This window comes from Perognathus longimembris, chromosome 26 (genome assembly GCF_023159225.1).
Source record: "Perognathus longimembris pacificus isolate PPM17 chromosome 26, ASM2315922v1, whole genome shotgun sequence".
In the NCBI taxonomy this organism is placed as follows: Eukaryota; Metazoa; Chordata; class Mammalia; order Rodentia; family Heteromyidae; genus Perognathus; species Perognathus longimembris.
This window is the reverse complement of record NC_063186.1, coordinates 10,775,705-10,786,936: the sequence shown is the minus strand read 5'-3', so window position 1 is coordinate 10,786,936 and position 11,232 is coordinate 10,775,705. Positions and strand designations below refer to the sequence as shown.

The following is an 11,232-nucleotide window of genomic DNA, read 5'->3' as shown; positions in this document are numbered from 1 at the left end:
TACTACCCAGGGAAGATTTGGGGTGGGGATGGGGGAGGGGAGGTGGAAGAAAGCTGTATTTCAATCTTCTCCACCCACCCCCCTCTCCCGCCCCATGTGAGAAGCCATCCCAACTCCGGATTCCGAATGGATTCAAAATGCGTACGTGTGATTCACAAAAGACTTCCAACCTTGGGAATGGCTCAGGTTTGCTTGCTTGCTCGTTTGCTTTTGAATCAGCCTCCCACTTATCCAAACCAATAGGTGCATGGTTAATACAAAAGAAGTATTCCTATGTAGCTCGTGTGTGTTTGTGTGTGTGTGTGTGTGTGTGTGTGTGTGTGTGTGTGTGTATCTGGGTTGGCTTCAAACTGGGACCCTCAAATCTCAGCCTCCTGAGTAGCTAGGGTTACAAGTGTGAACCATACACAAACCCACTACAGCCCAGTGCCCAGCCCCTAGGTAGCTTTTAGTGCCAGTTATTTCTTTAAAGCACACATCACGGCTCATCTTTTTGAGTTCCAAAGGGGATACACTTTTTTTGGGGGGGGGGTGGATATTCTTTTATTGCGTTGTCATTTTTTTTTTAAAGAAAAATTTCTAAAACATGACAGAGACAGTGTGAGATTTCCAGCTGTGAGCACAACTCCACAGAATATGGTGGTGGGTTGCTAAGATTTATATACAGGGGACTTGCATTGTATTGAACACCCACTATCTACCTGCTTTTCATGTTCATTGCTTTCTGCCTTCCTTTCCCTCCCTTTTTACAATGGCAAGACATAACACATTGAATACAGAAAGATAGATAGACGGATGGATCGATAGACAGATAGGCAGATAGGTAGATAGATACTCATAATCTAAAAGAGTAAGTTTCTCGAGGATCAATTGTTGAGACCATAATGGCGTGATTAGAGGTTATATCATCTTCTACTCTGCTAGTATTCCCTCCCCCCCTGTTAGAACCCAAGGTTATTATCTAGAAATTCTCATCAATAATTCAGGAGTATTTCTTCTCACAATCCTTGCCAACACTTGAACATTCTTTTCTTTTTCTTTATTTTGCCACTTTTGATGGGTGGTGGCGCATTAATTTGTTTGGTTTTTGCTTTTGGTTTTTTGTTTTAGTTTGGGTTTTTTTTTTTTTTTTTGGCACATAAATCTTCAGTATTGAAGCAACTTCAGTCCTGAACGGAAGAGAAAGAAATAAATCGCGACTTAGTAAAAAAACATGGCGGCTGGGGCTGGGGATATAGCCTAGTGGCAAGAGTGCCTGCCTCGGATACACGAGGCCCTAGGTTCGATTCCCCAGAACCACATATACAGAAAACGGCCAGAAGCGGCGCTGTGGCTCAAAGTGGCAGAGTGCTAGCCTTGAGCAGGAAGAAGCCAGGGACAGTGCTCAGGCCCTGAGTCCAAGGCCCAGGACTGGCCAAAAAAAAAAAAAAACATGGCGGGAAGTCCAGGACATCAAAGACAAAAAGACAAAAATCTTAAAATATATATAAGTAAATAAAGGGCTGGGAATGTAGCTAAAGTGGTCAAGTGCTCGCCTAGCATGCATGAAGCCCTGGGTTCAATTCCTCAGCACCACATACACAGAAAAAGCCGGAAGTGGTGCTGTGGCTCAAGTGGCAGAGTGCTAGCCTTGAACAAAAAGAAGCCAGAGACAGTGCTCAGGCCCTGAGTTCAAGGCCTGAGTGGCAATAAATAAATAAATAAACAAACAAACAAGGAAAAAATGAAAATGCAATTTACTTACAATAGACAGACAAGACGATTGACAGCAGATTTCTTATTCGCAATTATAGCAGGAGATGAGGAGGTGGTATCTGCGTGGTGCTGTTGGAGGAATTCACTGTCAACCACAGAATTCAACACCCCCCAGTACCCATGCATCCTAACAAACCTCCTGGCCTCGTTCCAAAGCAGCTGTCCTCCTAGCTACTCTGCAGGCTGAGATCTAAGGGTCACAGTTCAAAGCCAGCCTGGGCGGACAAGTGCAAGACACTTATATCTCCAAGTAGCTAGGGGCAAAAAGCTGGAAGTAGAGAGTAGTTGGCCTTGAGTATGAAAAAGCTATGTGAGAGTTACAGGCCCTGGGTTCAAATCCCAGTGCTTCCCCCCCCCAAAAAAAAAGGAAGAAGGAAAAAAGGAAGGAAGGATGGAAAGAAAGGAGGGAGGGAGGGAGGGAGGGAGGGAGGAAGGAAGGAAGGAAGGAAGGAAGGAAGGAAGGAAGGAAGGAAGGAAGGAAGGAAGGACAGAAAGAAGGGAGGGAGGGAGGGAGGGAAGGAGGGAGGAAGGAAGGAAGGAAGGAAAAAAAGGAAGGAGGGAAGGAAGAAAGGAAGGGAAGGAAGGAAGGGAGGGAGGGAAGGAAGGAAGGAAAGAAGGAGGGAAAGAAGGAAGGAAAGAAGGGAGGGAGGAAGGAAGGAAGGAGCAAATTTCATTTAGTTATCAAGTATTCATTGACTTGTTATTAGCACCAGCAACTGAGAAAGTAGCAATAAATAGGTGCTGGCAGTCATGGAGCTGACATGAGGAGGGAAGGGTTTATCCAAGCAGTAAGTAAGCAACAAATGAACAAGAGAGGTCCAGGGGATCAGAAGTGTTAGGATGACAGACCAAACTGAGAATGGTGGACTATAGAAACAAGAGAGCCAGGCTCCCATGGCTCATGACTGTTACCCCAGGGACTCGGGAGACTGAAATCTGAGGATTACGGTTTGAAGCCAGTCCAGGCAGGAACGTCTGTAAGACTCTTATCTCCAAGGACACATCAAAAAGTCAGAAATGGGGCTGTGGTTCAAGTGGTAGAGCACCAGCCTTGAGCAAAAAAGTCTAACAAATCTATAGCCTTGAGTTTAAGCCTCAGTGACTGGTGAATCACACACACACACACACACACACACACACACACACACAGTGTGGTCTTGCTAGGTAGGGAATCCCAATTAGGATGGACCAATCATGAGCCTTACAGTCTTAGGTGTGGACCAACCATGATCCTTACAGTCCTGGGATGGACCAATCATGGTCCTTACAGTCCTGGGATGGGCCAATCATGAGCCTTACAGTCTTAGGGGTAGACCAATCATGAGCCTTACAGTCCTTGGCAGGGACCAGTTCCCTGGTTCTCACCTCCAGGCAGGCTGCCCTGAGGTTTCCAGGCCATGGGTATGGTGGGCCGCATCAGCAGGTGTCGGTTCCTGCCTCATTCTCGAAGCCAGATGACTCTTCCAGGAGCAGATGGGCTGCGATGCGGGGAGACCCAAGGCTGAAGCCATCCATGCACTAGAAATGGCTCTGTTACTTCCTTCTGGGGGCCGGCTTGCTTCTTCGCTTCAATCTGGTTTACAAAGAGCAAGAGAGATATTGGGCAAGCTGGTCAGGGAGAGACAATCTCGCCGCATGCACTCAATTTTGGCTTCTGCGCTTGTGGGGTGCTATGCAAATATATGCAAATGAGGGGTGGAAATATGGAAGCATTCCCTAGAAAGTGCAAAGCCAACACAGAAATGGAGTGTGAGCCGGGCACCAGTGGGCTCACGCTACTCAGGAGGCGGGAGATCTGAAGATCACCAGTTCGAAGCCAGGCCAAGCAGGCAAATCCATGAGACTCTTATCCCCAATGAACCACCAGAAAACCGGAAGTGGCGTCATAGATGGCTCCAAGGGGTAGAGCAACAGCTTTGAGCAAAAAGAACTCAAGGACAACACCCAGGCCCTGAGTCCAAGCCCCAGAACCGACACCAAATTAAGAAATAAATGAACTAAGATAAAATGTAAGTGTTCAGAGCAACACATCCGTTCACATCACACAAAACAGAGTCATACAGATGTGGAGTAAATGCCACCATTCTACCAAAACAGAAAAAAAGCGTAGAATATGCGGTATCAGATGATTTGACATTAGGAAAGGTCATTTTAGTAGCACCGAGAAAAAAACACACTTAAAAGATCATACTGTTTATAATCGAAAAAGGATAAAAATCAAAACCACATCAGGGGCTGGGATATGGCCCAGTGGCAAGAGCGCTTGCCTCGTATACATGAGGCCCTGGGTTCGATTCCCCAGCACTACATATATAGAAAAGGCCAGAAGTGGTGCTGTGGCTCAAGTGGCAGAGTGCTAGCCTTGAGCAAAAGGAAGCCAGGGACAGTGCTCAGGCCCTGAGTCCAAGGTTCAGGACTGGCCAAAACAAACAAACAAAAAAAACCCCACCACATCAATAGAGAGACACGCCATGATCATGAGTTGAAAGACAGGATTTTTACAGCTCTCTCTCAAATGATGGAGTAGTTCAACACCAGCCCTTTCACAATACCATAAAACATATTCATAGAACTTGCCATAGGAAAGAATCTCGATGAAAGCTGGGCACCTATGGCTCACACCTGTTATCCTAGGTAATCGGGAGGCTGAGATCTAAGGATCATGGTTTAAAGCCAGCCAGGGCAGGAAAGTCCGTGGGACTCTTTAATCTCCAATAAACCATCAAAAATCTGGAAGTGGAGCTGTGGCTCAAGCGGTAGAGCACCAGCCTTGGGTAAAAAAAAAATAATTCACGAACAGTGCCAAGGTCTTGAGTTCAAGCCCCATGATCAACAAAAAAACAAAAGGAGAGAGAGCAAGAGAGAAGCTGGCCAGGCTAAGATAGTAGAGCAGACTGATTGGAAACCTGGTTGGATCTTTTCTGTGTTCTCCATTCATTCCCTCTGACCTCATTTCCTCTGTGAAGTGGCAGAAGCCTCCAGTAACCAGGGAGCATTTTTATTATGGCAATTTGGGAGCATTTACACCACACCCCCTGATCGGTCAGTCTCTTCCTGGGCCCTGGGTGGTACAAATGACATAGTTTCTTGCCTGCCACCTGTCTTTTCCCGAGCCGAGCAGAAAGAGCCTTAGAAATAGGTGATAAAGTTTGTTGAAAGACTGAATAAAGAGATGGATGGGTGGATGGGTGGATGGATGGGTGGATGGATGGATGGATGGATGGGTGAGTGAATGGATGGATGGGTGGGTGGATGGGTGTGGCTGAGTGGGTGGATGGGTGAGTGGATGGATGGGTGGGTGGATGTGTGGGTGGGTGAGTGGGTAGGTGGATGTGTGGATGTATGGGTATGTGGGTGGGTGGGTTGATGGATGGGTGGGTGGGTGGGTTGATGGGTGGGTGGGTGAGTGGATGGATGGGTGGGTGCGTGGATGGGTGGGTGGGTGGATGGGTGAGTGGATGGGTGTGTGGGTGTGTGGGTGGGTGAATGTGCGGATGGGTGGGTGGGTGGGTAGGTGGATGGGTGGGTGGATGGGTGCATGGGTGCATGGGTAGGTGCATGGGTAGGTGGGTGGATGGGTGGGTGAGTGGGTTGCAGGATGTGTGGATGAATGGATGGATGGATGGGTGGGTGCGTGGGTGGGTGGATGTGTGGATGGATGGGTGGGTGGGTGGATGGATGGGTGGGTGGATGTGTGGATGGATGGGTGGGTGGGTGGATGGATGGGTGGGTGGATGGGTGGATTAGTGGATGTGTGGGTGGATGGGTGGATTACTGGATGTGTGGGTGGGTGGATGGATGGGTGGATGGACTGGGTGGGTGGGTGCGTGGGTGGGTGGATGGGGTGTGTGTGTGGATGCGTGGGTGGATGGGTAGGTGGATGGGTGGATGGATAGGTGGGTGGGTGGGTGGGTGGATTGGTGGATGGGTGCGTGGATGGGTGGGTGGGTGGGTGGATAAGTGGATGGGTGAGTGGATGGGTGTGTGGGTGTGTGGGTGGGTGAATGTGTGGATGGATGGGTGTGTGTGTGTGTGGATGCGTGGGTGGATGGGTAGGTGGATGGGTGGATGGATAGGTGGGTGGGTGGGTGGGTGGATGGGTGGATGGGTGCGTGGATGGGTGGGTGGGTGGATAGGTGGATGGGTGAGTGGATGGGTGGGTGGGTGTGTGGGTGGGTGAATGTGTGGATGGATGGGTGGGTGGGTGGGTGGATGGGTGGGTGGATGGGTGGGTGGATGGGTGGATTAGTGGATGTGTGGGTGGGTGGATGGATGGGTGGGTAGATGGGTGAGTGGACTGGGTGGGTGGGTGGGTGCGTGGATGGGTGGGAGGATGGGTGTGTGTGTGGATGCGTGGGTGGATGGGTGGATGGGTGGGTGGATGGGTGGGTGGATGGGTGGGTGGATGGGTGGGTGCGTGGATGGGTGGGTGGGTGGATGGGTGAGTGGATGGGTGTGTGGGTGTGTGGGTGGGTGAATGTGTGGATGGATGGGTGGGTGGGTAGGTGGATGGGTGCGTGGGTGGATGGGTGGATGGGTAGATGTGTGGGTGGATGGGAGGATGGATGGACCAATGGATGGGTGGGTGGATGGGTGAGTGGATGGGTGGGTGGGTGTGGGGGGGTGAATGTGTGGATGGATGGGTGGGTGGATGGATGGGTGGGTGGATGGGTGGATGTGTGGGTGGGTGGGTGGATGGATGGGTGGATGGGTGGATGGACTGGGTGGATGGGTGGGTGCGTGGGTGGGTGGATGGGTGTGTGTGTGGATGCATGGGTGGATGGGTGGATGGGTGGGTGCCTGGGTGCATGGGTGGATGGGTGGGTAGATGGGTGAGTGGATAGGTGGGTGGGTGGGTGGGTGGATGGGTGGATGGATGGGTGGGTGGATGGATGGGTGGGTGGGTGCATGGGTGAGTGGATGGGTGGATGGATGGGTGGGTGGGTGGGTGCATGGGTGGATGTGTGGATGGATGGGTGGATGGGTGGGTGGATGGGTGGACGGGTGGGTGGATGGGTGGGTGAGTGGGTAGAGGGTTGGGTGGATGGATGGGTGGAGAGTTAGATGGGTGGATGGGTGGATGGGTGGGTGGAGGGATGGATGGATGGAAGGATGGATGGGTGGGTGGAGAGATAGATTGTTGGAGGGATGGATGGGTGAATGGTGGGTGGAGGGATGGATGTGTGGATGGATGGGTGGGTGGATGGGTGGATGGGTGGGTGAGTGGATAGGTGGATGGGTGAGTGGATGGGTGGATGTGGGTGGGTGGGTGGGTGGATGTGTGGATTTATGGGTGCGTGGGTGGGTGGGTGGATTGATGGATGGTGGATGGGTGGGTGGATGGGTGTGTGTGTGTGGATGCGTGGGTGGATGGTGGGTGGAGGGATAAATGGGTGGATGGGTGGGTGCTTGGGTGGATGGTTGGGTGGATAGGTGGATGTGTGGATGGATGGATGGATGGATGGATGGGTGGGTGGATGGGTGGGTGGATTGGTTGGTGAGTGGGTGGAGGGATGGGTGAATGGGTGGGTGGATGGATGAGTGGATGGGTGGATGGATTGGTGGGTGAGTGGGTGGAAGGATGGGTTGATGGATGGGTGGAGAGTTGGATGGGTGGATAGGTGGATGGGTGGGTTGAGAGATGGATGAGTGGAGGGATGGATGGGTGAATGGTGGGTGGAGGGAAGGATGTGTGGATGGATGGGTGGGTGGATGGGTGGATGGGTGGGTGGGAGCGTGGATGGGTGGGTGGGTGGGTGGATGGGTGGATGGGTGAGTGGATAGGTGGGTGGGTGGGTGGGTGAATGTGTGGTTGGATGGGTGGGTGGATGGGTGGATGGGTAGATGTGTGGGTGGATGGAGGATGTATGGATGGATGGATGGGTGAGTGGATGAGTGCATGGGTGCATAGGTAGGTTCATGGGTGGGTGGGTGGATGGGTGGGTGAGTGGGTTGGAGGATGTGTGGATGGATGGGTGGGTGGATGGGTGGGTGGATGGATGGGAGCATGGGTGGGTGTGTGGATGTGTGTGTGGATGGGTGGGTGGGTGTGTGGATGAGTGGATTGGTGGGGTGGGTGGATTGGTGGGGTGGGTGTGTGGGTGGGTGGGCAGGACCTGGGCAGGACCCATGGCTCATGATCCAGCCACTGAGGTTAATCCTTGATGGAGTCGGGGAAGGTGGGCAGCTGGGGAGGGCAAGAGAGCAATTCAATGGCGCCTCCTCCTTTCTCTCACCCCCTCCCGCCCCGGGGTCCCCAGTGGTCTTGTGCCTGAGGCTGGGGGGGCGGGGGGGGGGACTCCGGGGTGATCCTGCATTCCCAGCTCGTCCGGCCAGCACGGGCCCTGAGCCCCCTCCAGCCCGGGGGGGGGGGGTGGGGTGCGGGCCCCACGGGGTGGGGGGTGGGGCGGCCGCCGTGGGGGGGGCAGCAGTGGGTGGGGAGGGGGGTCCTGGGGTACTGACCTTCGGGCGGGGGGGGGTGGTGGTGTGGTGTGGAGTGGCGGGGGGCGGACAGTGGCGGGGCGGGGGGCGGGGCCTAGCGCCTGCCGGGCGGCGAGCGCCCCCTGCCGGCCGGGGCCTGCGCCCTCCCGCTGCGCGCGCCCCGGCGCGGTGCTGGCGGCGGCGGGGCCTTGGCCTTGGCCGGGGCCCGGGCTCGCGGCGGCGGCGGCGGCGGCGGCGATCGGAGCTCCGCGCGGGGGCCTCGGCTGACGCGGCGTCCGCGGGGGGGACCGTGGCGCGGGGGGCGAAGCCGGCCGGGGCTGCCGCCTCGGGGGGGACTGGGCGCGGCGTCTGGGGAGCCAAAGGACACCGCGGGGGGGGCTCGCGGGCGCCCGGGGGGGGCGCCACCCTCCCCTCACCCCCCCACCCCCCCACCCTCCACCCCCCCCCACCCCGGGCCGGGCCGCCGGGGGCGGAGCTCCGCCGGGTCGCAGGGTCGAGGCCGGGCGCCGCCTCTCGAGACCCCCAAGCCGGGCTGGGGCTGCAGAGCCGGGGAGCGGAAGAGCGCGAGGGCAGTGCCCGGGCCCCGAGTTCAAACCTCACCACTGACAGCAAAGAGGAGAGGGGGGGAGGGGGAGGGGGAAGGGAGAGGGAGGGAGGGAGGGAGGGAGGGAGGGAGGGAGGGAAAGAAAGCAAGCGTTAGGGATAGAGGCAGGGATGCAGAGAGAGAGAGAAAGAGAGAGGGGGAGGGAGGGAGAGAAAGAAAGAAAGAAAGAAAGAAAGAAAGAAAGAAAGAAAGAAGAAAGAAAGAAGAAAGAAAGAAAGAAGAAAGAAAGAAAGAAAGAAGAAAGAAAGAAAGAAAGAGAAGAAGGGAAGGAAGGAAGGAAGGAAAGAAGGAAGGAGGGCTGGGGATATGGCCTAGTGGCAAGAGTGCCTGCCTCCTATACATGAGGCCCTGGGTTCGATTCCCCAGCACCACATAGATAGAAAATGGCCAGAAGCGGTGCTGTGGCTCAAGTGGCAGAGTGCTAGCCTTGAGCAAAAAGGAAGCCAGGGACAGTGCTCAGGCCCTGAGTCCAAGGCCCAGGACTGGCCAAAAAAAAAAAAAAAACAAAAAAAAGGGAAAGAAAAGAAGGAAAGGAAGGAAGACAGGACGAAAGGAAGGAAGGAAAGAAAGAGAAAGAAAGACGGGAAGGAAGGAAAGAAAGGGAGGAAGAAAGAAAGAAGGGAAGGAAGAAGAGAAGGAAGGAAAGAAAGAAAGAATGAACGAGAGAGGGAGGGAGGGAGAGAAGGAAAGAAAGAAGAAAGGAAGGAAAGGGAGGAAAGAGAGGAAGGAAGGAAGGGCACAGGAGGCCGCAGCCAGGTGGGGTGAGGTAGGGGTCCCCCCCTTTGCTGTAAACAAGCAGGACAGCCTGCTCCCCGGCCCAGGCTCCCCGGTTCATCACCCCAAGTTCATCAGAGCAAGGGTGACTGGCCGGCCTGGGGCGGCCTGGGGGTGGGGTGGGGTGGGGGGTGGGGGGGTGGAGGGTGGGGGGCTGGGGGGGGGCCGGGTGAGGCCTCACCTGGTCTTCTGGCAGGCGCAGCAGATCCAGTCCTCCTCCTTCTTCTGGTAGAAGCAGCCGCTCTTGCAGAGGCTGTACTTGCGGTCCACGATCTCGCGCTTGGAGTTGAGGAAGGTGAACGGGGGGCAGCAGTGGATGCTGAAGTGCTCTGAGAACTTCTGGTTTTTGGAGAGGCGGGGGCCCTCCTTGGCCATTTTCTGGCTCATCTCACTGGATGTTGGGGAGTGGGGGAGAGAGAGACAGAGACAGAGACACAGAGAGAGAAACTGAGGCAGCCTGCACCGGGGAACCAGTCTCTGCCTCTCCCCCCATAAGTCTCAACTGAATAATTCAGCAAGTTCTGGAAAAATCCATTTCGGCCCCGTCTGACCGGAACCAACTCAATTAAGCATTGATGGAGGTTTTGATTATGATTGTTTATTTTTGGACACGAGGGCTGGCTGTGTAGCTCAGGCTGCTCTCCAGTGTGTGTGTGTGTGTGTGTGTGTGTGTGTGTGTGTGTGTGTGTGTTCCAGTACTGGGGCTTGAACTCAGGGCCTCAATCCTTTTATTTATTTATTTTTATTTTGTTTCGCTTTTGTCAGTCCTGGGTCTTGAACTCAGGGCCTGGGCGCTGTCCCTGAGCTCTTCAGCTCATGGCTAGCCCTCTACCACTTGAGCCACAGCGCCACTTCCGGTTTTCTGGTGGTTTCATTGGAGATGGGAGTCTCAGGGATTTTCCTGCCCCTGGCTGGCTTTGAACTGAGATCCTTTAGATCTCAGCCTCCTGAGTAGCTGGGATGACAGGCGGGAGCCACCGGTGCCAGGATAAGTAAAGTATTTTACTGCCTTAAAATCAATGCCCTTAAGGGGCTGGGAATGTGGCCTAGTGGCAAGAGCGCTTGCCTCCTACACATGAAGCTCTAGGTTCGATTCCTCAGCACCACATATATGGAAAACGGCCAGAAGGGGCGCTGTGGCTCAGGTGGCAGAGTGCTAGCCTTGAGCAGGAAGAAGCCAGGGACAGTGCTCAGGCCCTGGCCCAGGACTGGCCAAAAAAAAACACCATAAAAAAAACTAGGGACTGGGAAGGTGGCTTAATGGTAGTGTGCTCGCCTAGCATGCCCTGGGTTCGATTCCTCAGTACCACGTACACAGAAAAAAGCCAGAAGTGGTGCTGGGGCTCAAGTGGTAGAGTGCTAGCCTTGAGCACAAAGAAGCTCAGGGACAGCGCCCAGGCCCTGAGTTCAAGCCCCAGGACTGGCAATAAATAAATACAAGGGAGTGGGAAGTCTTGAATCCCATCCCCAGTACCACCAAACACACACACACACACACACACACACAATTTTTTCAGTCTTATGGAAAGGAATCACTTCAAGTTGGGCTGTCTGCATATTTGCCCATCATTGCTACCCGCCGCAATTCACACACCCAGATGTAAACGGGCAGAAGAGACTCAAATGTACCTGAATTTTCCTCCGTCCACATACGGAGA

At 54.2% G+C, this 11,232-nt stretch overlaps 1 protein-coding gene across 1 annotated transcript; it reads right to left on the bottom strand.

Annotated features, from left to right (window-relative positions):
- Positions 1-419: 419 nt before the first annotated feature.
- On the bottom strand, positions 420-11,232 carry LOC125342526 (myelin associated oligodendrocyte basic protein). The gene is made up of 5 exons (XM_048334748.1): positions 11,204-11,232; positions 9,756-9,965; positions 3,121-3,328; positions 1,745-1,824; positions 420-1,169 (listed from the first exon to the last, which is right to left on the bottom strand). Exons 2-3 carry the CDS (start codon positions 9,959-9,961, stop codon positions 3,289-3,291), a joined length of 246 nt encoding a protein of 81 aa, XP_048190705.1. The 5' UTR covers positions 9,962-9,965; positions 11,204-11,232; the 3' UTR covers positions 420-1,169; positions 1,745-1,824; positions 3,121-3,288.